The sequence below is a fragment of the Polyodon spathula genome, chromosome 2, assembly GCF_017654505.1.
Source record: "Polyodon spathula isolate WHYD16114869_AA chromosome 2, ASM1765450v1, whole genome shotgun sequence".
Taxonomy (NCBI): domain Eukaryota; kingdom Metazoa; phylum Chordata; class Actinopteri; order Acipenseriformes; family Polyodontidae; genus Polyodon; species Polyodon spathula.
Genome location: NC_054535.1, coordinates 79,058,940 through 79,086,077, shown reverse-complemented (window position 1 = coordinate 79,086,077; position 27,138 = coordinate 79,058,940). Strand labels below are relative to the sequence as shown.

The 27,138-nt window shown below is 35.8% G+C and overlaps 1 protein-coding gene across 9 annotated transcripts in view; it reads right to left on the bottom strand.

The window, feature by feature from the left end:
• LOC121301569 (mitogen-activated protein kinase 10) overlaps positions 1–26,544 on the bottom strand; it is a 73,749-nt gene extending 47,205 nt beyond the window's left edge. For 6 of the 9 annotated variants that reach the window (XM_041231071.1, XM_041231096.1, XM_041231088.1 and 3 more), the window contains exons 1-2: positions 26,317–26,542; positions 2,194–2,265 (exon numbers count right to left, since the gene is read on the bottom strand). In XM_041231071.1, coding sequence (XP_041087005.1) covers positions 2,194–2,265; positions 26,317–26,319 — 75 coding nt within the window. In that variant the 5' untranslated portion in view covers positions 26,320–26,542. Of the gene's footprint in view, positions 1–2,167; positions 2,266–26,316 lie in introns of all 9 variants that reach the window. The other 3 variants (XM_041231080.1, XM_041231104.1, XM_041231113.1) reach the window with 3 other exon arrangements.
• Positions 26,545–27,138: the final 594 nt, after the last annotated feature.

Genomic DNA, 27,138 nt, shown 5'->3' with positions numbered 1-27,138 from the left:
CAAACAGCCGATGTGTATATCCATCTAGTGTGCTCTTCTGAAACCCAAGAGAGAAAATTTGAGAAGACTGGAATGCCTTTAGTCCTTTAAGATTTCAATAGTATACCACTGAAATCTTAAACAACATTTTTTTTGTATTGCTATTTTAGAATGCCTAAGTAAATGTTTGTTCCAAACACCTTGTTACAGCAATAACAATAATGTGATTAAATGTTTTTACTAATCTGCATTTTAAAGTTTTAAAACAAAATGTTATAAAACAATCATACTCCTTCTAAATTAATGAGCCTTCATTTGTTGGCGTTCATAGTTTTATTGGTTAAATAATTCATTCTCTTTACAGACATCCCTGCCCCTATGGCTTCTATTAAAAAAACACCAATCACATTTATTGCAAATTATTTGTTCCTGCCTAAACCCCCTCAAGCAGTAATAGCTGTTACAGTACAACAGTCATTTATCTTCTACCTAACAATCTTACTTTTACTTGTATAACATTTGTAATACCAGTACTTCAAGGACAACCTGATATACTGTACAGGTAGGAAACACCAGTTACCTTAACTAATGTATTCTTTATGTTTAGATTCACTTTGTATCAATTTCTGTCCTAGCCATCACACATGGTGGCTTTTTAAAACTGAGACTTTTATAGTACCCCTATGAAGCTCTCAGAATCATGAATAAACTCTCAGTACATCAGGTACACCACAGTGTAACCATTAACATGTCCCAAATGTACTAGATGTGCTTACAGATTAGACACGATTCTGAGTGCTCTACTGAGGATGCAGGGGTGCTTTAAATGTCTGAGTTTTGAAAAGTCACCTGGATGGGATGACTGAAACAGAAAGTGAATCTAAACAAGAAGAAAAATACATATTTTATGACTGTTGTGTATCAAGTATCATTGCAAATATTAAAAATAAATAACATGTCCTGGATTATTAATCATCTGGCTTTTGTCCTTCTACATAATCTTATAGATACAAATATAAAACTGTAATTTATAACATAATTGCCCTTGCTTTTATGACTCAGTTCTTTATGATGCTTCTGGGCTAATGTACCAAAAGTATATGAGATGCTGTCTGAAATTATAAATTACACCAACTTTTGTTTTCGTTCTGCTACATGGTAGACTTTTGATCGCATATTCAGCATAGAAAGTCTGTTTGGTTAGCTATAGGGTATAGTATGACATATACTACCCTTCCGACTCTGAAAACTGCTATCAATGATAAGCTGACAACTAAGCAATTCTAAGACAAGCTGGAAATTGTATTATGGATATTGTTCAAGCAAATCCGGTACCCAGAATTCCTAATGAGTAAGGCCCTACTTAATTTTCGATACTGTGGAAATTGAGGATCACACAATATTAGGCTTCTACCGCGTGTCTAGCAGTGTATAGGGGCAGCGTTGCAAAACACAGAACCTCTACAAGCGGTACCTCTGCATGTTACAAAATCTCAGCACTCGACTTCTACTTCGTGGCACGCGCAGGCAGCTGCTGGAATTTGCAACGCAGCCTGATTGTTCTCCCTGATTTCCCTCCTTAACTAGAGTGGTAAGGTACCTGTCACATCTCGCACTGTTACTGAGTTTAATAAGGTGTCTGGGTTTGTAACAGATAATGCCACATACAAAATAATGCTACAGTGTTTTTATCATTTCAGCTATTTTTTTATGTTTTAATAACAAAATGAATACCCTTAGAGTTTGTAAATTACCACAATTATTAAAGAGCTATAATTACTTTCACGCAATTTTTCTTACTTTGTCTGCAACTGAGTCGCAATTGTTTTTATTTTTACTGCGATTTAGGTAGGGCGCTACTAATGTAAATTGCCACATCCTTCTCTCCAAAGCACAATGCTGCATTATCTGTAAAACTGTTTCAGGTGAAATTACTTTGGGGGCAAATCCTCGGTAGATTAATGACCCAGGACATTCAACAGTAATTAACAACAGTACTAAATGAGATTGTTATGAAAGTTTTTATTAATGGAACACATGCAATTTCGCTGAGATCCTGCACAGTATATGGTTTCAATTAAAGCTATGCATTAAACTTCATCTGTAAGAAGCTCAATCACGTGTTGTATATGATCTGCAAGACACACTGTTACTATGAAAGGAAAATGGAAGTGAATGAATACTGTACCTTGTTTACCTGTATGGAACACACACCTGACAAAAGGCAATCTTCACATCCAGGATAGGTTCACTGAAGTAATACAAGAAATGACGGCTCATAAATACCTGGAAAACAAACGCAAAATACATTGTTACAAGTGGAGTCTGTATTTAACTATGTCTAAATGAGATGGTATTACACTAAGGCTGTACCACTGATGCCTTTTAACCTTTTACCTCCCAAACATATTGTTGTCCTTATAATATAAGAATTAGTGAACACCCAAGTGTCCACAATGAAGATGCAATTCCACCAAGTGGTTCTCATGATACATAAACTACAGCAGCTAAGCTATAGTGGTTAATCAATGTCACCAGAACTATGAAATTGAATTTGTCTATACAGTATGCACACTGGTATACTGTTCATCAACAAGCCTTTTTCGTTCAATAAGAGGAGATAATTGGTATTAAATTCAGCTTTGCATTAAAAAGAAAACTTTTTAGTAATATGTAGAAAAACTAAACTATACAAGGGTCTAAATATCTTTGAGAAGTGATGTGGAATCTTACTGTCTGCAAATAGTAACAAAACAAATGTTACATTCTACTGTTCAGAAACACTTAAATGTACCATGCATATCCTCAATCTCATCTTGTTTGTATGACTGCTATTTATTAATTAATTTACCAAGCTCCAATAATTCCCTGACGATATACTATATCCACAGCTCATATGTTCAGTGAACATATTTTTTGTCTGCAGTCACAGATGTAAAACAAGCCTCTCACATTTTACAGTTTCTTAAATAATTACACTTTGAACATATTGTGATTATGCCTATGTACCGTATTACATTTGTATACTACAGTATAGATAGGTTTGCTTAAATAATGTTGTAACCATTACAGATTATTGATAATTTACCACAAAGAAAAACTTCTAAAAACAAGAATATACATACACAGTGTCACTTTGACTGTATGTATCCACATTCCTAAAAACTTCCATTCAGAAACGGAAGTTTCAGTGCAGCGCACGTGTTTCACAAACAGTTACCAGCTACAGTAGCAAGGTATTAAAATAAATCATATTACCTTTTTAATAGATTTAATATTGTATGAATCCAACTGAATCACTGTAAGTAGCGAGGTTCCGAAAAATATAGCATTACAAGTCCCCACGTGTTGCTACAACTGTTTAAATAACGTGCCTGTAATTTATATTTTCATTGTTAACATCCTGAGTCCTGACACGTTTTTACACTGATAACTTTAATGTCTGTTTCAAAGCTCTTTTCAAAATGTCTGCTCTAGTGCACTGATAGTGTACAGATTATTGCCCACATTGTCAAATAGTTAACACAGCAATAATGATCCATGATATGGTAGGGAACACAAAAGCCAGAGCACTTGTTGTTATGCTTTTTATTTTGTTTGTTTTTTTTAAATCGCTCTTCCTGCAGTGATTTAGAGGACAGATCTCAAACCCCACTGCACTGGAGCAGACATTTTGAAAACAGCTTTGAAATAGACTAAAGTTACAGTGCAAAAGTTACAGGTTAAAAGAAAAATTACAGGTATGTTATTTAAACAGTTGTAGCAACATGTGGGGACGTATAACACTGAATTTTTCAGAACTCGCTACTTACTTTTTAAGCTGTGTAATAAATCAGTGGCGTTAATCTGCAAGCAGAGATACCAAAATCAGATGAAAACATACAATGATGATGAACAGCCTTTTGCTGACAAACACTGGCCAAGCAAAATGTTGCTGAGATTCCTGAGAGAGTACTAGCATGAGCAGAGTAGAATAAAAGGCACTTATTTGTGCAATACTACAGTATGTTGACTCTATCTAAGAGGTATCATTATAGAATTGTTTCATTTTACAATACAACAGCGCTATTTACTAGGTACAAGGTTTTTTGTTAAAAGTGTGAAATACTCTATGTGATAGTCAATGTGTTATATATAAAAGGGGATATAACCATATCTCAAAACCTACTGTTGTCAAGGTCAGGCAGCTATCAAGACACAGTGAAAGGTACTCCATCACTGCTCAGCCTTACAATCATCATTACCCACTGCCCTTCTCTGAGCATAGCTGAGAGTGAGCAATATTACAATACGATACCTGTGGTTCTGGATGGTTTATTTTTTTCTCTTTTCCGTTTGTTTTTTTAACCCATGTTGTCTCATTCACACGATAACAGCTTTAATTCTCCAGGACTTGAAGTGCTTTGTTTAAATTTAAATCAACTAAAGTATTAGGATATATCTTATAGCAGTGCCTTCAGTCATTGCACTCATAACACAACTCCACGAGGCAATGCCTTGTAATACTCTACAGAATGGTATTTTGTTCACTGCCTTGAAAGAAATTGCCTCTCTAACTGTATCTTCCAGGAAAGTCTATTTTTGAAAGGAGACTTTTGTATTTTTGTTGTTTATCCACCAGAAAATTAAAAGGAATTTGATGATTAATCTTAATTGTGTTATTTTCTGGTAATGCAGTAATTATTAGATAGCACAGCTGGTTAGTACATTACACCTTGTTAGATTAAATTAGTTTGGTGATCTCACTTTATCCCACAGTGGACAGTGGTCCACATTACGAAATCATAACACTGTTTGTAACACTGGTGGTGAGAGGACCAGGACTAAGAGATGGACATGGACTGTATGTTGATGTGTTTTGAGAAAGCTGACATACAATAGCACCTGCATGCCCAATATCTGGTTGTAACGAGTCTGTGGAACTGTTGGTTCTAAATGGCAAACATAAGATCAATTAGCAATGGACGACATAACCACCAATGGTTTTATGGAAAAATAAACATACTTTAGATGTAGAATAGTTACAGTAGAATAATTTATGTTGATAAACAAACCTCTTGGGTGCATTGTGAAATACAAGGGAGAAGTGGCAGCAAAATGATTAAACAAATCCCAATACAAAACTCTTAGTCACAGGTAAAGAGCCACCGTAACTAAAATAGGAATTCCATATCCCAAAGAGAAGATGAAAAAGAGGTGCTGAGATGCTCAGAATCTTTACTTGCACATAATTTAGTAATTTACTGTTGACTAGGAATGAAGTGCAAATCCTGCAATTGTCCACTTAGAATAATATTGTGCCAATTAAAAAAATTAAATTAGATTACCCATGTTTTTATAAATACAAATCCCTTTTCGTCTCCCGGTTTACTATAATTTACAAGAATAAAGACTACAGTGGTTCCCTGATAACATAAGGCAGTATAAACAGGATCCAATTTTATAATAAGTATTCATCAAGATAGATGTTCCCTGTACAATAATACCATTTTGGCATCACTGTAACTTGAAAATAAAGACATACATTTTCAAGAATTCCTCCCTGAATTTAATCTTGGCGCACACAAGGGTTGCTCAAGATAATGCTTTTTAAGTTGTTTCAATTTAACTCAGGCAAGCCTCCATGTAAGTGTCCTCAGTGCTTTTCACTTGCAGTCAATGCAGAGCCATTGTAAAATGCTTCAAAAACCTTGAGGATGCAATTTTTCTAGGAACTGTCAAAAAGGAAAACCAAAACAGGTTTCTAAAAATGTAAATTGCCAGTGAAGACATCAATTGAAAAGTGCTACAGCTGCAGATGTGCTGATTATGCTGAAAAACACTAACCACTGCAAGATCGTTCAATTTGTAAAAAAAATTTAAAAAAAATACGTCCTTGACATTTTTTCTGTAATAAAGGTATATAAAAAGCAGCATCTACAAAGCTGCAAATCAGTTTCAGTCACAATGGACAGCAATTCTGAAAGACTTAGGACACATATAAGCACGTAGTTGGCAGGTGCTTTCTTATCCAAGACTGTACAAATATTTCTGATATCTCAAAAAGGACCACATATGGGTGTTCTTGTGAGCTCTGTTCAACAGCTATCCATCGCCATCTACAATATATGGAGGAATTTCAGGTGGTTAACATTAACTACCAATCACAAAAAAACACCAAATGAATCACAATAAAAACCATACTGACGGTATTTGGCAGTATTTTGTCCAATCCCTTGACAGTATGTTGTAGGTTCATGAGAGGTAATAAATAATAGTTTACATAGCTTTGTAGCTGTAATTAAGAGGGAACTGGCTAGGTTTTTACATTTTAACAAAGTAAGCACAGTACCAGCAGTCAAATGACCAACTGATATAAAATAAAGGTTTAAACTACAGTACACATGTCATGTACAGGCATTGAAAATGAATTGCGAAATTAAAAGGCATGATGCCATTCCAAAGAATGTTAGCTATTCTAGTATAAAAACCTGTAATACCCAACATCATGTATGCCTAATGAGGCTGTACATTTGTCCCGCCAGCTCTTCCAAACAGCACGGATGACAGATGGCCCTTTTGGAGTTTATAACAAGTTATTTGCGCCCACTTTCTAGTTCTGGTGTTTGGTTTGTTTTTTGTCTTTCAGCTTTAGTGCTTACACTTCCATCATGTTCTTGAGTAAAACATTCTTCTTCTCCACAACACATTTGTCTCCACTGTCTTTCTTTTTCTTCAAAGTTTTGGGTCAGCTGGCTTGCCTGTATTCATTGACACATGCAATTAAAAGTGTCATGTCCTGACAATGTCAAAAATGACAATCCTGTTGACACGTACATGCTTGTATGAAATGGTCTGTTGTGAGGAAACGTAGAAATGATCCATCAGATTGACACAGTTCAACCTATCTAATGACTTGAGTCCCAGTCTGAAAAAATCTGGATGTCAAGACCTGTTTTTGAGAAGAAATTAAAAAAACAACATTTCCTTTGTCTGTTCATCTAAAGAAGAATCTAAGAAAAATGTAATTCAAACTCCCTTTCATGCTACTCATCCTTATTGTCTCACTATGATAGCAGGCATGATACAGTTAGAATGGGCAAGAATCCCATGCAATAAGAGTTCAGCGATTTCATGCTTTTCCCCAAGCCCATGCTGATCTAATTATGTGCAGGGAAACCACAGGCACACATAGGCTTGCCACTGCCTTTACCACTGTAATGCCATGCAGCCTACGTGTCACCTACAACTTCTCACGCAGTGTAGTTTCTTGTGGTTTCCCGTAAACAGTGGGAATCTTTTTGAGGCTGAGGCTCAGTAAACCCTGTATTTAGAGTACATGTAACTATTAGGCAGCAGTACTGCCATATTTCCCTGCAGACAACTTCAATTAACACCCAAGAGTAGAGTTAAAACTATAAACTGTGCTTTATTACAGACAGTAATGCACTGCAGTATAAATGTACAGTTATCTTTCTTCAATCTACATACTTAACATATTAAGCAGTGGTAACGTTTTGCAGTGGTAATGTCAAGCCTTTCATTAATAGTATGGCGTGGTGAGATTCAACCCCGCTGTGAGGTAGAATGGTGAGGTAATAGTCTCAGGTGTATAAGCCCTGTCTCAGAGTTACATGTTTATTATATAAATAACACATTTTTAATCACATCCAGCTAAGTTCTGATAACACTACAGACAACAAAACCAAATAGATCTATGTGCATAATAAACCGCACAGTGGTGCAGTCTGCCGTGTTAGGCTAACAACCTTCTAGTTTAGTAAAACCTTTACCATAATTATCTGGCACTGCAGATTCAAATGATTTAGTAGATTTTAACAATAAAAAAAATCTGTATTTAAGATTAATTTAATTACTGTATTGCTTTTACACTGAATGTATTAGCCTTTACACTCAACAGACTACATTTTATGAATCAAACCTATGTGTTTGATCTATGACTTCACTGACAGCTCAGCTATTTTAATTAATGAGTAATTTAGCAGATGCTTTTATCCAAAGCGACTTACAGAGACTAGGGGGAGAACTTTTGGCCATACAGGTAGCTTGGCAAGTAAATTGTTCAGTTAACTTCATTTGTTGTATACTTAATTGATAATAAATGACCAGAGAAAACTGCGCACCTTACTCCCACCAAATCCCTCTAAATCGTGTAAAGCCATGTTCTGGAATGCAACAATATTTTCTTTTAGTAAATTAAACATATCGAAACTAAGAGCAGAAAAGGAGAACTTACTAGTTATGTTGCTTTAAATCAATGCTGTACACCAACTTCTAATTGCAGACCTTCAAACTTTATAATGATGTGCATAATATCCACCATGAATTCGATATTAAATATTCTACAGGCTGTAAATTCAAACAATAATGTATGATTATAGTAATATCTGTTATTTTGTAATAAACATTCTGAGCTTCTTTGGTGATTTATATCATAAGCAGTCACTTCTTTAGGTAATGTTTGCTCATCATCGATTTAAGTATAATGAATTTAATTTATATAACAACCATGCAGTGTGAATGATTACACGCTTCAGTCTATCTAACAGTAAAGTGTTCCTGTGTAGCCCAGACAGAATGTAATAAGAGTAGGAAAACAAATACACTAACATAAGATTCAGAAGCAATGGCTCCATTTTAGAGACCTACTGTTTAACTACGTCATCTCATCGATATTTTTGTATTTTGGCAGTAATTTAAGTAACAAAGTCTCAGTTCAACATACCAATGCTACTGTATACTGCAATTAGACAATAGAACCCAAAAACAAAACAATCATCAATTTACATTGGAATACAGATTTGTTGCTAGTTCTCTAGCTCTTAAATGGCAACAAAAAAAAAAAAAAGGTAATAATTATTTTGATAAAACTAATGGACGCCTTTTAGATTCCGAAAATAAGACCTTCAGAGATAAAACATGGGCATATTAAGATAGATAATTCTAATATTATAGTGGCACATGATGTAATACATGTGTAAATTTTTAAAGAATCTTATATATTATATATTATCTTCTATATAATATATATATATATATATAATATGATATATATATAATATATATATATATATATATATATAGAATATATAATTTGAATATATATTTAACACAAAATATAAAACCAAATGCGAACTGGATTAAGCTAGTTACTTTGAAAAGATTGCGCTTGAACCAGAACTTTACTGTAATAATGCAATATATTTTTCAATTCCAAAACTTCAAAAATTGTCTGTCGTTTTCAAGATATAGCTTTTAAAAGCTCAGATATTGTACACTATGTGGAATAACTTCCATGCAAAATGTCATCAAATTCAGGAAAGCTATATCTAATTTTAAACCATCTTGTACAGAACTGTATGGTCTGTGCTAGAAAAAACACACACAGTAGATACTACAGTAGATAAAAAAAATTCCTTACTTCAAATATTTCAAATAGTTGGATTGTGCAAATATATTTTTTTTTTTAATCGCACATTTGCTGTTACTGCAACATAAAATGGCAGCTTTTGCACTTTACCAGTTTACAGTATATAAACTTCAGTGGACCAAATGCTTAAGAGCTGTGCCAAGACTTTTGGCAAACACCAAGTTCCAGTGGAGGGTGAAAGCAACTGCAGCACACATCTGTAAACATGGCTAATGACTGCAAGCTGAAATGACAGGACTGCTATTCTGCTATTTGTTGAATGTATCTGCTAAGAAGGACAATTCAGTTACAGCAAAACTATGCCTTTTTTAGGATTTGTCACAAAATGCATGTGATGATGGCCTTGCAGTAGCATACTCATAACCTTAAGGAGATTATATTGATGGCAAGCTACCACATGGGCTTTACTCTAAGAGCAGACCATATTTAAAAGAGGCTTATATTTACTGGTTCATGGGTTATCTTGTAATTTAAGAATATAATTAGAGTACTCATAACTAACATCCTTTACAAAAAGCTGCCTAATAGGATGTGGGTAGTATATATGTTTCTCTGTGTATGAATGGGTGTTTTCCAAGCAGGAGATTCTACAGGAGATTTAATCTAACCATCTAGTACCATGTTGAAGGAGCTAAAATGATTACATATGGTCAAAAGTAACAGGACTGCATTCCATAAACTCACAGAATTGGATGGCTGTCATTTGAGAACTTTTATAAGATATAAAAATGAATAAACAGTATGTAAACATTATTCCTATAAACATATATAAATAATACAAAAAGACGCAGCTATTCATAAATGCCAACTTCAGGCTAGCTGTACACAACAACTATAAGAATTTCTATCATCTAATATTGGATAATACAAAGCCTTTGATACTATGATGGCTTTATATCTGCACCTTTACTGGAGTCTGTCTGTAGTCCCCTTTCCCAGTAATAATGAAGATTGGTTAATTAATGTATTCACTTATTGGCTGGGGGTGATTCTAATAAGCCTGAGTTTCTTTTACAGATTCTAATACGCCTGTGTTTCTGTAATCACTATATAAAAAACATCTCTCTATTTGTATACTATAATTAACATGTACTTCGACATGTAATATTATACAATAACATCAAAAATCAGCTTCACCTCAAGCAATAGCCTATACCATATTCTTCATCGCCCAGCTAGTATTATAACGCCTAACATTTATGAATTCAGGTTTTGATTACAGTATAGCAAATTCAGGTTTTGTCACAGTATAGCAATAGTTTGTGTGGGTTTGGATGAAAGTAATTCATATTGATACCTCTATAACTCTCAAACTGAATGAATGGCTTGGCTCCTTGCTACTGAAACTGTGATGACAAGGCAAAAGAGGTTGACGTAATGAAGGAAAGCAGTGCACTCTTCCTGACTGAGCGAGGCAGTGATAGGAAACACACTGCAGCAGAACACAAAAGTGCTGCATCAATTTTTTTTTGTAAACATTTCTGCTGCAAGTCAAACTGAATACTGTAGAAGAGACTGCAAGCACTTCACAAGAAATGAAATTATACTTACATGTTTTAAAGTGCACTTTCTCACAATGTTTTGAAAAAAAAGATACACTAATAATTGATAGAAAGAAAATTTAGATTATTACCAGTACCATCTGTGAATTCTTACGCATACTGTATACAGCAAGGGACATCCCTGACATATACTGTATACAGTAAAAGCTGCTTTTCCTTATTGTAGTTTCAGTCCTGAAATACTGATGGATCTAAATGAAGAACAGATTTACTGCTGACTTTCACACCAAACTAAAGATGTTACAGTTTGTGGTCACTAGTTATGTTTGGAATGGTTACATTTCCCTCCAGGGCTTTTCTGACACCAACTGTAGCAGAATTGACAGGTTGAACCCGTTCACCCTGGTTAACCATGGTGGCAGGTGTGTTTTTTTTTTTTTGTTTGTTTGGGTTTTTTTGTCAAACCACTACTATATATGTAGGGCTTCTGTTTTTCAGTGCTTATTTTTTATCTATTTAAGAGTTTTATGTAAATCTTTTTTTTTCTTTTTCGTAGCTTTAGTTTTTGATATACTGTATGAAATAAGTGTTTTCGGTTACTTTCCAAAATGCTACAGCGTGTTTTTTTTTGTTTTTTTTTTCTGTTAAAATATGTATAGTGGTAACTCAACAGTACCTGCACACTTAAGTTGTACCTTCTTTTCGTTGCTGTGTTCCACAACAAAATCCCTATGGTCACAGGCACATTCTTTTGGGGGTTTTGTGTGTAGGCATTTTTTTTACATTTCGCCACAATTTGCAATTCTATTTTACATCCTCTGTAACTTAACTGTAATACAGTTTTAAATCCTGCTAACAAGCCTCCATTCCTAACTGCAATTGTAAGCGGAGTCTCCAATAGAAATGTAGGAATGTGCTGTCACTCAGTATTCAGAACGAATCAATGATAGATACAAGGCAGGAAAGCGGGACATTGCCCAGTGCTGGGAAATGTATTTTTTTTTCTAGGTTTTATTTTTTAATGAGAAAAGGGTGAAGTCAACATGAATTGATTAACCAAAAATCAGAAGCCCTATATGTATGTGTATATATATATATATATATATAATATATATATGATTATTATATATATAGATATATATAATATATATATATATATATATGGTCCTAATGATATACAGTACCAGTGGTGTAATGCCTGAAACAGCTTCAGCACTGACAATTTTCTTACTGTGTTTTTCCATTAGCTGAACAGCCTGTTAAGTAGAGACCCTGTTTTCAATTCCCATTAGTAATGCTGCACATGCAACAAAATTCCTCTCGGGCCTGAAGCCATTACAGAAGGTACAAATTTGCCATGTACAATACTGTACATGGAAACAGGAAGAAAAGCAGCTCATCACATGCTTCTACAGTATTTGCTATGAATGACTGAGTTCACCTGGTGCAGTTCACCTGTATCAGTACTAAAGTGCCTGTTCTGTTTTTGTACTCATTTTGGATAATGTTTAGGTTTTTGTGGTCAAAAGAAGAAAATGACAGACAACAGGAAAAAATGTAAGGTAAGTAAAGTACAGAATAATTATAAAAAATACAATTTGAAGATTTGCTTATTATTATTTGGACTTGGTAGCTGACAGACTAGAAATAACAGCCACATATAAAGTGCTTAGCATCATGTTGGCCCTCCACCATTTAGTACCTGAAGCCCCCTAAGAAAGGAACCCTGCTGTACTGTATAACACCATCGCCCACTCTCTCCCCACATGTTCAGCTAAATATCCAGCATACTTATTACGGAGTCCATTAATATAATTACATACATGTTCACTTGCAGGCTCTGAATGAAAGGGCAATCAGCAGTCTGGACTGTGCCTTCCCGATTGTGAATATTTCAAATCCTGTACAGGCTGTAGTAGCCATAATAAAAAATATTCAAACTGGGGAGTTCAAACTATTCTGGCAATGATCTCAATTTAAATCAAGTTTCAATTTAGCTGCATTAAAGTAATAACTTTTTTCCCCATTCATTTCACTTGGATATTTCATTTATTTAACATGATCCATTATGAGCCAGTTGCTCATGTTTGAATATATAAGAAATTACTAATACTAGAAATACATAAGAACATAAGAACATAAGAAAGTTACAAACGAGAGGAGGCCATTCGGCCCACCTTGCTCGTTTGGTTGTTAGTAGCTTATTGATCCCAAAATCTCATCAAGCAGCTTCTTGAAGGATCCCAGGGTGTCAGCTTCAACAACATTACTGGGGAGTTGATTCCAGACCCTCACAATTCTCTGTGTAAAAAAGTGCCTCCTATTTTCTGTTCTGAATGCCCCTTTGTCTAATCTCCATTTGTGACCCCTGGTCCTTGTTTCTTTTTTCAGGCTGAAAAAGTCCCTTGGGTCGACACTGTCAATACCTTTTAGAATTTTGTATGCTTGAATTAGGTCGCCACGTAGTCTTCTTTGTTCAAGACTGAACAGATTCAATTCTTTTAGCCTGTCTGCATATGACATGCCTTTTAAGCCCGGAATAATTCTGGTCGCTCTTCTTTGCACTCTTTCTAGAGCAGCAATATCTTTTTTATAGCAAGGTGACCAGAACTGCACACAATATTCAAGATGTAGTGCATTGTACAGTTTTAACATTACTTCCCTTGATTTAAATTCAACACTTTTCACAATGTATCCGAGCATCTTGTTAGCCTTTTTTATAGCTTCCCCACATTGTCTAGATGAAGACATTTCTGAGTCAACAAAAACTCCTAGGTCTTTTTCATAGATTCCTTCTCCAATTTCAGTATCTCCCATATGATATTTATAATGTACCTTACACTTTTCTCTATTAAATGTCATTTGCCATGTGTCTGCCCTGTTCTGAATCTTGTCTAGATCATTTTGAATGACCTTTGCTGCTGCAACAGTGTTTGCCACTCCTCCTACTTTTGTGTCATCTGCAAATTTAACAAGTTTGCTTACTATACCAGAATCTAAATCATTAATGTAGATTAGGAATAACAGAGGACCTAATACTGATCCCTGTGGTACACCGCTGGTTACCACATTCCATTCTGAGGTTTTTCCTCTAATCAGTACTTTCTGTTTTCTACATGTTAACCACTCCCTAATCCATGTACATGCGTTTCCTTGAATCCCAACTGCGTTCAGTTTAAGAATTAATCTTTTGTGCGGGACTTTGTCAAAAGCTTTCTGGAAATCTAAATAAACCATGTCATATGCTTTGCAATTATCCATTATCGATGTTGCATCCTCAAAAAAATCAAGCAAGTTAGTTAGACACGATCTCCCTTTCCTAAAACCATGTTGACTGTCTCCCAGGACCCTGTTACCATATAGGTAATTTTCCATTTTGGATCTTATTATAGTTTCCATAAGTTTGGATATAATAGAAGTCAGGCTTACTGGTCTGTAGTTACCTGGTTCAGTTTTGTTTCCCTTTTTGTGGATCGGTATTACGTTTGCAATTTTCCAGTCTGTCGGTACCACCCCTGTGTCAAGAGACTGCTGCATGATCTTGGTTAGCGGTTTGTAAATTACTTCTTTCATTTCTTTGAGTACTACTGGGATGATATCATCCGCCAACAGGGGATTTGTTTATTTTAAGAGCTCCTAGTCCCTTTAACACTTCTGCCTCAGTTATGCTAAAGTTATTTAAAACTGGATAGTAACTGGATGACATGTGGGGCATGTTTTCAGTATCTTCCTTTGTAAAAACTTGTGAAAAGTAATCATTTAATATATTTGCTATTTTTTTTTTTTCTTCATCTACGATTTTGCCATTTGTATCTCTTAAACATTTAATCTCCTCTTTGAATGTTCTCTTGCTGTTGAAATATTGGAAAAACATTTTGGAATTGGTTTTAGCTCCCTTAGCAATGTTCATTTCTATTTCTCTCTTGGCCTTTCTAACTTCCTTTCTGACTTGCGTTTGCAGTTCTGTGTACTCTTTCTGCGTACTTTCTTTTTGGTCCTTTTTTAATGCTCTGTAAAGTGCCTTTTTTCGCTGAATATTTTTTTTAATTGATCTATTAAACCATTTTGGCAATTTAGTTTTACATTTAGATTTGTCTACTTTAGGGATATAATTGTTTTGCGCCTCTAGTACTACATTTTTGAAGAACAACCATCCTTCTTCTGTGGGTTTTTTCTCTATTTTACTCCAATCTACTTCTGTTAGTCTCTGTTTCATACCTTCATAGTTTGCTTTTCTAAAATTGTAAACCTTAGCTTTAGTCATTACTTTTGGGGATTTAAAAAACACTTCAAATGAGACCATGTTGTGGTCTGAGTTTGCCAGTGGTTCTCTGACCTCTGTTTTAGTTATTCTGTCTTCGTTATTTGAAAAGACTAAATCAAGGCATGCCTCCCCTCTAGTCGGTGCCTTGACAAATTGTGTTAGGAAGCAGTCATTTGTCATTTCCACCATTTCTATTTCATCCTTCGCGCTACCCACCGGGTTTTCCCATTTTATTTGGGGGAAGTTGAAATCCCCCATTAGTATGGCTTCTCCTTTGCTACACGCATTTCTAATGTCATTGTATAACAGATTATTTTGCTCACCGTCTGAATCTGGCGGTCTATAGCATGCTCCTATTATTATGCCCTTTGAATTTTTGTCCGTTATTCTGACCCATATTGATTTGGTTTTATTTTCTTTGTCCAGGTTTAACACCTGGGCTTCAAGACTGTTTCTTATGTATAGCGCTACCCCTCCTCCTCTTCTGTCCTGCCTGTCTTTCCTATACAGTGTATACCCACAAATATTATATTCGTCCCCATCACTCTCAGACAACCACGTTTCTGTAACACCTATCACATCATAGTTACCTGTTAGTGCAGTAGCTTCAAGTTCTAGAATTTTGTTTCTGATACTTCTAGCATTTAGATAAATACATTTAATGGTTGTCTTACCTGAGTTGTTGTTCTTGTTTTGATGCGGTCTCCCTTCTGTTTTTTTGTTGATTTCTCCCCCCTTCCTTTCTAGTTTAAATGCTTCTGAACCTGCTCGAGGATCTTTTCTCCGAGTAGACTGGTTCCCTTGTTATTTAAATGCAGTCCATCCCATCTATACAGATAGTCCTCGTTGTAGAATGTGGTCCAATGATCAAGATAGGTGAAGCCTTCCCGTGTGCACCACGTCTTCAGCCATGCGTTTTGATTAATTATTTCCAGCTGTCCATATGATCCTTTGCAAGGTGCCGGTAGTATACCAGAAAATACCACAGTTTTGGTTTTCTCTTTTAATTTCCTTCCTAGCTCTCTGAATTTGTTTTGCAGGGATTTTGGTCTGTCTCTTCCAATGTTGTTTGTACCGATGTGGACGACTACTACCGGGTCGTCTCCTGTTCGTTCTAGGAGCCTGTCCACGTTCTCAGTGATGTGCTTGACCGAGGCTCCCGGAAGGCAGCACACTGTTGTAGTAAGGGGGTCCAAACTGCGAATTGAACTTGCTGTGTTTCTCAATATGGAGTCCCCAACAATCATGACCTCCCTTCTTTTTGCTGTCTGGTCACCACTGTCAATGGGATCCTGGATGTTGTTCCTTTCATTCTCTTGTTGTTGGTTCTGCTCATCAAAATTCTGAAGTGACTCAAATCTGTTGGTTGTTTTGATTTCTGGTGGTTGTGTTTGACGAAGTTTCTTTTTTTCCCTGCTTCTGCCTACCTGAACCCAGCTGTTCTGACCTTCTATCTCCTTAGTGGCTTTCAGTCTGTTAGGGGTGATGCAGACTTCCATGAATTGTGGGTGTGCCAGTTCCTCAAGATCCTGTTGCTGTCTCACTTCTTCCAGCTCCATTTCTAGCATACTTACTAGTTTATGCAAATCCTGGAAAGTGCGGCACTTTACGCACACTTGGTTTAGCTCCGCTGGGTTTTCTCGGATTTCCCACATCAAGCAGGTGTCACAGATTACTGGCTTGAAGACCATGTTGAGGGTTTTTTTTGAAGTTTAGTTTCTTCTGCAGCCGTCAACCTGCTTTCAAACTGCTTCTAAACTGCTCATATAGTCTTACATATATACTTACATATAGTCTAGTGCTAACATTGCAAAAAGCAGCATAAACATGAACCAACTGAACAATAGCCTATTTCATCTTTCAGATACTGCCTTCCCTGACTTGGTTTATTGTAATATAATTTTAAATTAAATTAAACCCCCGCATTAATGCTGCCAGAATGTGTCACTAATTTACATATACTGTAGACAGATATTCAGTTAGAATTTTGTCATCAATTTACCAGTATTAAAATGTCTCAACAAGACAAAATGAACAGGTCTGGAGAAAACTAAATCAAGTGTTTAAAACAAGTTTACTTAGTATTCAATGGATACAGAGAAAGAAGGCAGATGGCACAGCATGCAGCGTTAGAGCACCAAAGTTGTGGAATGATCTACCACGATTAAATTAAGATTGAAAACACATTTTTATAATTCGGCATATATATTTTGAAGGGACAATGTTATCATCCTATTTTATACTACTTATTTATATTTATTTTTGTCACTGCTTTTTAAAGTAATTCATTACTTTTTAAAAAAAAATTGTACTGCATGTAATTTAAAGGGGTATTTTATCATCTTTTCTTTTACTATTTCTCCAAATTTGTTTTGTATGTTACGGATTTTTGTTGCTTTTATCTGTGAAGCACTTTGAGGGAATTTATCACAAAAGCCATTAAATAAGGACAGAGCTCTCAGTTACTTAATTGCATCAATTAATGGCTTAATTAGTCAAGACTACAAGTGTTCGAGATCTTTAGCCATTGATGACAGAGACACCTATAAAACCTGAGGATTTGGGGCTTTCCAGGACCAGGGTTGGATACCCCTGTAATCTATCCTGTATTTATATGTATTTGTATTTAAATTACCCAATATCTGTGTTGCCAGATCACGGAGTGGGGGCTACCTGACCGCCGGGGCCACCAGAGGTTTTCCCCTTCTAAGAAGGTTTTTTTTTTTCCTCTCCACTGAGCGGCAGGTAATCACATAACCATATCACACTAACACTACTTTAACTTTAACTTTAACTCCAGTTTGAATCAAATGCCCCTTCCTTTCCCGTCTTTTCATTCTGTTTCAAGGTGAGGGTCTCTGCGGGGAGCCGGAAGTCCATCCTTTGGGGGGGTAAGTGCGGATCCACTCCCCCGACATCAGGTCAGCCACACTGCCTCGTCCTCGCACTAGAGGGGGTTCTCACAGAGTGAGTCAGGGGACCCCCTGCCACACTATCCTTACGCATGCGGCTATTCTACCTCATCACGTGAGGCACTGTCCTTCATTCCCTCGGGACTTGGCCCGCGTTACGCTCTCAGTGCCCAGGTCCCAGACTAACCCATCTCTCTCTGATGTAGGTTCCCTGCGGGACGCCTTCCCGCTCCAAGCTTCGGAGGCCTGTGCCTCACCTAATGTGAGGGCAGCACCAGACCAGTCAGGGAACCCTTTACTATCTCGCCTTTCAGTCCTAAGCTGTTGGACTATTCTTATCGCCCCGAGAGGCACCTCTGCTGAGCAGAGCCCTTTTATGTTTTCAGATCCTCAGGAACGTGACCTTCAACCAAGCTCTGTCCTCGGCAACAGGAGAGCTCATCGGTCCGATCTCTTTTCTATCCTAATTTCAAGCCTGGTACCTCTCTAAAGCTGCACCTAATTCCGAGCTACGAGCTTGTCACTCTATCCTTGGCCGAGCGTCCTCCGCTCAATACTGTCTTACTAACAGCTTGTTTCTGCTTCCTCTGCTCTATCCTTACTGCCCCAACGGACACCCCGTGAAATATTCCTGATTTTGCTAAATCCTCGATTTTAGGTTTATTTTTTAAATGTGTATATTAACTAACTGTACTGTGATGTGGCATCAAGACGAAGACACTAACCATACGAAGGTAATACACAATGCAATGTAATAGTTTGTCTTTGACAGGAAATGCAGAACACAGCTGTCATCTCTTTTTAACAAAATGTCTAGGCTTTTTGAAATAGCTAAAATCTTCATTAAAATCTTGGTTTCAAACATTCATATGCCATTACTCTGTCAAACATCGTGACAGATTCCTACATCAACGCATGAAATTCTGTCCCATTAATCTGATATTATTTTATTGTAGATGAAAAATAACACCCTGTTGAGAATGTAAAATGTTGTAGGAGTAGCACCATTGGCAGGTCTCTCGTAGTTCTTATGTCTATTGTTGACATTGACATTTTTAGTGAAATACTTTTAAGGCTTTGGTTTTACAAACTGTACACAACCAAAATGGCCTTTATACAGAGGCATAGCTTTTTCATGTGAGGCTCTCTTACGCATCTAAATGGAAACAGATTACGTTTTTGTTGTTTGATATTTATAGTGTACTGTAAAGCTTAGCTGGGTGTTATTGTTTTTGTTTTTGTTTCCTACAACATCCTTGCTGCCTCTGAGACAGACATAAGTCATAGCTGATGCACATCACATCCTTGAACATGTCACTGAATTCCAGCTTGCATTGTGCAGCAAAAGTCATTTCTCTACCCTCCCCCTTTATACTACCTCATTCAGCAGCCACTGCATTCGCCATAACCTTCTGTGCACTGGGAGCTGTCCAAGCTGAACCTTGGACTGGAATCCATCCAAGAACTCCTAAGCTTGGCTAAGTCCAAGCTTCTTGCTTTGCTAAGAAATGTCAGTGTACAGCAGAACGGACTCGTCACCAGCTAGGTCATGCTCCGTAAGACTGTTTTTCTTTCTTAAGAGTGAGGGTTTTTTTTTTGCAAAGTTCTAATACAGGCTATATAAAATATACATTTATGAAGATATTGCTACAGACTTCAAGTTTTCAACAAAACATTTGTAATTTTTTTTTTCTTTCAACACCAGTGAATTATCAATCAAAATAAAAACATAAATACATGTAAAAAATAACAACAGACACGTGACATATCCCCTTCTTTTACTGGACAGAGCGATCTTTAGCAGAATTATTTCCGTTCCGATATTTGATGCAGCCGGTGTCTTTTTCATTTAAGACATTTTAAAGAAATTATGCAGCTCTATACAGTGTATTCAATTATTTACCGGAGGCAAACTAAACTGGCTGCCGGTTCCTAAATGCAGTGTAACAGGTAGTGCGTCAATAAGGCAAACGTTTGGTGTATTATTTATTATGAAAAAATATGTTTATTTACACTTTTCTTTCAGAAATGAGAATTTTCACAGGGATCTACATATTACAATGCAATGGGTAAATTTTATGGATATCATGAAATCCGTGATTATCCTGAAAAAAATACATCCTTACAATAATCCAAGGCTTTGAAAAATATTTTTCTTACTCTAATTAATTCAACAATCTTCTTGCCAGTCCCCTATATCTGTTTTTTTTTTGTTTTGTTTAGTTTTTTTTGCATTATGATATAAGTGATAAGTGACTCTAACAACAAGAATATACGTTAGTTAAGGTAACTCTTTAAGGTGACAGGGAGTACAATGTTGTGGAAGGAAAAAAGGTCCTGAAAATAAAGTCTGGAAAACTAAACAGAGAAATGTTATAGTACTCACAAGTAGGCTAATGAGGGTTAAGAAAATGTCTTTTAAAGCAGTTTAAATTTGTTTGGTTTATAATACATTTCTGTTAAGTTCTACATGAGAGCATACTGTAAGTTAATGACATTATAAAAAATACTTAAGTAAAAAAATTAAATATAAAGGTTCAGCATGTTCAATATCAATCAAGACAAAACTTGTTCAACATCAACAAAGTAGCAGAAAGATAATGATCATAAGTTTAGTCAAGAAGTATATTTAAAAGATAAGAGTTAGATCAACCAGCTCAAACACTATCACTTTAACACTGCTTTTGATATTGTGCAAAGTTCAAGTGTAGAGAACACGTTTATTTCCAGTTGACAATTCTTATGTGTCACAATACTTTAAACAGGTACCTTGGCGGGGGGGGGGATTAATAAAGAATTAAAATGTGGTCACATTTAGATGCACCTAGCCCCACTTTTCCATACAGTACTTTCTGATTTGTTACACAATTGATGATTTAGAAAACATACCAACTAATATATAATAACCGGCTAAATCATGTGGTTATCAGATTCTCTATCATTGCTCTTCCTTTCGGCCTAAAACCATTTTGCTGGACTTACACTTGAAAGTTTGGAATTCATTATGCTGACAAAGCTGAATATCTAAGGTGTTTGGGGCCTACGGTTTATAGCCGTGGGCTTCATCGATTCCCAGGTGTGCAATTATGTCAGCATAATGAACACCTTGTCACTCCTTATTGCTTTAATGAACGATAGATGTGACATCACTGCTCACATGGCACAATGGCGAAATAGACTCCTGAAATAAGAGAATAACACTGAAAAAATGAATATTTAAAACAGCAAATTAAAAAAACAACTTTCTGTACATAATAGCAGTAAACTGTATTTTTAATGTTTAAATGTCCCAATAGAATACATTTCCCTTATCCATTATTTAAGAATCCTGGTCTCTGAGCCGTTTTTAATTTGCTTCCATCCTACTGCCTACTCTTCATCATCGTCATTATTTTTATGAAGTCTGTCTGAAGTCAGTCTGGCTAAGAAGTGACATCTCTTTGTGCTAGCAGACTACAGCCAGCAACATACAATCTAAAAACTACAAAGATAAAATTGATGGACCTTCACTAACTTGTAGTTACTGTATAGAAACAGTTTTTTGTTATTTTTTCCCCCCGACGAATAAATAGTACAACAGTGAAACTACATTTCTTGCAATTAATAAGCCTGTTAAATCAAGACAGTCCTGGATGTATTGGGGGGGGTGGAGTTTGGGATTAGGCTATTTCCTTCTTTTGGCAAATGGTTAGGGTTAGAATTAGGCTGGGTTAAGGTAAGGGTAAAACAGATATGGCCTGGCATTAAATATACTGTATGTGACCTAACAATCTTGGGTGAAGAATGTTATTATAAATGCAATTAACCTTTCATGCTATAACGGCTTGTATTTCACTGTAGGGACATAACATGCTTCTTTTTCAAATAAAAACATATTTGCAAATAAACAACATAATCTATCTTTATCAATATAGTCTTACACATATGACGATAAAAACATAACCGTGATAAAAATTCTGACAATTATTGTATCGTCAATATTTTTCATTATCGCGGTAATTAATTCATTATTTATATTTATGATTCGTCAACCTCAAGTGATAATTTGTAATGCTAAATTATTCATACAAATAAGTTCAAATTGCAGTCATGGAATTTTTAAAGTGATCTGCCAGTACCATACTGTATACTTCGACCGGCATACTCTTTCCCGGTGTAGAAACTTAACATTGTGTATGATCAATTACGTCTGGATCACGTGTGAGTTTACGGTGCCACTGCAATACAAGGTGACAGATAGTAAAGAAGGAAACCAACTGTACCCCCCAAAAAACAAATTAAATCAATAAAATGGGATTACTTGGGTTTTTAAAAAAATTATAGTGTTTATTGCAATTATCATGATAATAACACACACAATAATCGTATAAGAAAATGTTCATATCGTGACACCCCTATACACAAATTAAGTAATCCTTTTCTTTTTTATACTGTACTTAAAAAAACTAAATGGGCTACTGCAGTATTACAGTAGGTGGGAATTTAAAAATGCCAACCTTATCTAAAACCCCTGCTAAACACTGCCAAAGGTTATTTGTTTTCAAGATACACGACACACTTGTGTCTGCACGTACGGTAGGATTCGGAAATACCGTCTTTTTCTTTGGTCAGTGGTATCTGCCAGTACCTATGTCAGTATAATTAGTGAATTTCAAAGCAGAAAAAAACAGATAAAATAGCTACTATACAGTAATAACCTGTCTTTAAACCCAGTTTAGTTTTAAGCAAAACTTCAATATTTGATAATTCTACTTGAAAATGCAGCCTAATTTACACTTGACTAATACAATATGGAATCTTTTCAGGAAAAAGGTGAGTGTACGAACACTTTGTCAGTGGACATGAAAAACAGCCCAACAGATGAAAGAGCATTGCTTTGCTTTCCAAAACACAAGATTTATTAAATCCTGGTGTCATGTTGTCTACTGAGGTTAAAGGTAAAAGCAGGCCCCATGACTGTTTAACAGGACTTACAAAGACAAATGGCAAAATCGATACAAATTGAAGTACAGATGCAATCTTACCAGTCATGCTACTATTTTATAAGTTATGTAGTGTCCATGTCTTTCTTACTTTAGAATAACAACCATGCATCATGAAGATATGCATAAAAAAAACACTACATACAATAGTAGCATGCTGGCGATATTAAAGTCAAATTTAAAATGAAATGCCACCTGCATAAACTGATAATTACAGCACTCTTTAATACTGAAATCTTGATCTTTCTGTAAATCTTTATATAGCACCTTTCATAGTGGACCACCATCACAAAGCACTTTACAGAGGTAGGCTGTGAACTGCATTATATGCAGAGTCACTTACAACAGGACATTGATTTAACATTACAGGATGGAGCTCAAGGAGATTAAGTGACTTGCTCATAGTCACACAGTGAGTCACTCAGTGGCACAGGTGGGATTTGAACTGGTGATATTCTGGTTATAAGCCCTAGACTTTAACCACTGGACCACACAGCCTTCTAGATTTTACTCACAACACTATGATGCTGGATCTTTAAGAGAAGAACATTTCATATTGGAAAATATGGTTTGATTATTTTCTTTTGTATTTTACTTGAAAGACAAAATATCGTAGATAATAATAAAATATGATTCTTTGGTGCAACATTAGGTGATTGGACACTGGTAAAACTAGTGGTAAATACAAGCAAACAAGACATGTGTCATTTTCAACAAACTGCCCCCTTCTCTACACTCGCTGTATTGTGTCTGATGCCAGATACTGCACTATTACAATGCAGATATGAGATCATTGGTACATATGTTTGAGCCATGAATCGGAAAAAGTAATTGTTTGAAATGGCAGCCAGATGTCTACAGAGAATTGGGGAGACAGGTGTTACCATTGGTACTATATCAACCCTTAATGTTTTAGAAAAAGTGAGAACAATATTAGACTTCCTCTGAAAATGTAAGAAGGAGCCAGTAATGATCAAATTACACATACTGCTGGTACAGGGTGACCATACACTTCCTGTCACATTCTAAATCAGGCTACTACTCCTTTATGTAGTGATCTTGCAAAGAAGAAAATCACAACACCAAGCCACAATAATGCATTTTACTGCAATAATAAAGCAGGTTCCCAGGGAAATATGGGCTGCACATATGCTAATTTGGGGAAATGAAAATGTTCCTGCATACTGTAGTGTCTATGGGTCCTTTCCTTGATCAGGTTAGTTAGCCAGATACAAGACAGGCTATCTTGCTATCTATTATGAGCAGTACCAAAGTACTTTAGCACAGCCTTTCCAATTACAGCAGGCTGTAACAAAGCAATGTATCATAAACTTGAATATGTATTTACAATGCAAAGACTTTAATGGCTTTGTAAAAAAAAACTAAAGCAATTTATCTTGACTAACTCCATTAAAAATGAATTAGAATTACCGTGTAACACACATACTTTGATTCAAAACCTGTCACTTACTGTGGTTCATTGAGGAAGCACAATTATATATTTTAAGTCAAGCCTAGCAAAATACATCTTTAAATGATGCTTTATAAATATATTTTAATACAGTTTTGTACTGAATAACAGTTGAACATGATTGTACTGCATTTTGCAAACAAAGGCAGCAGGGTGACATTATGAGTGTCTGTTGATGACAGTCCACAGCCAGTTATTAGGCTACACAACAAAAAAGGTAATTCGCCCATCATGATATTTCCATAATTATTTTTTAGGAATACAAAGGGTTTCATCCTATTAAGAATAAGAATACAATCCTAAACTTACAGTGTGCTGAATGTATTTTAAAGTGCACTGTGAGTTACTCAAGGACTGTATACATTCATTACATATCTGCAGATTATACTCCATGGCTTTGAAAACCCCTTTCAACACTGAAACCCAAATTCCACCAGATTCACTTATTTGGTTGGCTGTATGCAGAAATGCAATTCAATTTAAAATAGGAAATTATAAGGTAAATGTATTTTAATATAGTATTAATTCTTTCCTCTAAGAATGATCTCCAAATCAAGATTTATAACAAATTACTGTCTGTGTTGGACTGTGGCATTAAAACTGCAATAGTTATAAGGGGGAAAAAAAGCATAAAAAGACATTAAGCTTGACACCCCTGGAAGCCTAAAGTTAAAAAAGATTTGACAAGCACACAACAGTGGGTGATTTTGTTCCAAAACGTTTTCTAAAATGCAGCAAAACCGAAACAATTCTGAATGGAATCAATCAAAAACATTTTCTCAATACTGTTTGATTTACTAGCTGTAGTGTATGTTTTATGAAGTCGTACTGCCTGCACAACCAAAATCTGACCACAAAAAAAAAAAAAAAAAAAAAAAAAACACGGTATGGACGCAGTGTGTTGGTAACAGTAATTGGTAAGAGACACAGGTAGAAAAAATGCACAATTTCTGAAAACGCACACACAGCACAAACAGATCAAGCTGAAGCTAGCACCACTGGTCCCTGAATTGGTGCTCAAAATAACAAAATGAATTTTAAAAAAACCACAAAAAAAAAACGTACATTGCAAAGGTAAAACGGTGAACCTATAACTACAGTACAGATGCTACCTTCTTACAACAGTAGCAGTTTGCAAATAAAAAAAAAATCACACCAAAATATTAATACACTAAACAGTCGTTTAACTAGAATAACTAGATAGATAAAAAAAAAAGAAAAAAAAATAGAGGCGATATATTATATCTGATTCTGAGTTGTCCCTCTGTAGATCATTTTATTTTATCACCACGCAATGTTTATTCATTATATATATAGAGAGAGAGAGAGAGAGAGAGAGAGAGAGAGAGAGAGAGAGAGAGAGAGAGAGAGAGAGAGAGAGAGCGAGCTTATTTGGCCGTAATATTAATAAATAATTAAACTATTTGAATAGCGCTTATGTGAACCATTAACGGTTAAATTAATTAAGTGTTCAAAAAAAACATAAACTCTTCTTGTGTGTAAAACTTGCAAATCTGACGGAATTACAAAACAAATGCCAATGCAGTTTTTAAAGTCTATATTATTATTAAAGGCATTTGCATTTGGAACCGTTAATATATACACACAGCAGTCTATAGAAACAACATTCATTCATCTAATCTAAACATACTTGCTGCTCTCCACTGTCCTTTCCACAATGGCATCAATTGACTTCTTTAACCTTTGCAGCAATCAATATTCATCACCCCACCCTTTAGCAGGTTATCCTCTGCATCAACATCACCCACCACCTACCATTCCGTGCCAGCTGACGACAATCCTGGTCCAGCGACTGTCCTTTTCAAAACATTCTGACGTGAGAGTGGCAAAAACATAAATATCACAATACGGATCAATTAAAACAAATAAAGGCTCCAGAGAAAGACAGAAAACAAATCAAGATATTTTACTTGCTGAATCACTCCCCTTCACAGTCTTGCAACCATTGTGCAGCAAGATGCTGGCTGTACCATTGTGGAACCTACCAGAGGAGACAGACAGGGGGGTTTGGGAAAAAGGTTGCTATAGAAACTGAAAGGAGCACACATGACGTCAAAGCGCATAGCAGTCTCTGGAGGGGATGGTGTTGTTGGTCTGATCCTGCAGCGCGTTCGCATTCTCTGCCACAGGCGTATGCATGATGAATTAGCAAGGTGGTATGGAAAATAAAACAGGAGGAAGTATGCCTCCTGTAGCTGTTAGTAGTTACAACATCACAGGCTGTTACCAGAAAAAAGTAAAAGGTAATAAATAGAGAAGTATCACTTGATGCTCCTCAGCTCCCATTAGTGCAGCAAAACGTCAGCATCCACATCCATGCTACTCAGTTGGTCAAACGGATGAGCAGAAAACGGTGGGAGTGACCTTTTCAACCGTTTTAACTATTTAAAAATGCTGTCATGGAGATAAGGATTTCCTGTCCCCTGTAAATACTTCATGACAAATTGCTAAATAAAGAAATAAAAATATGTATATTCTGAGTCGTTTGTACTAAAGATAATTATTATTATTAATTATTTTTGTGTCTGCATTTATTAAAGAAAAACGTGTTTAATAATCACTGTTCAGCCTGAACTG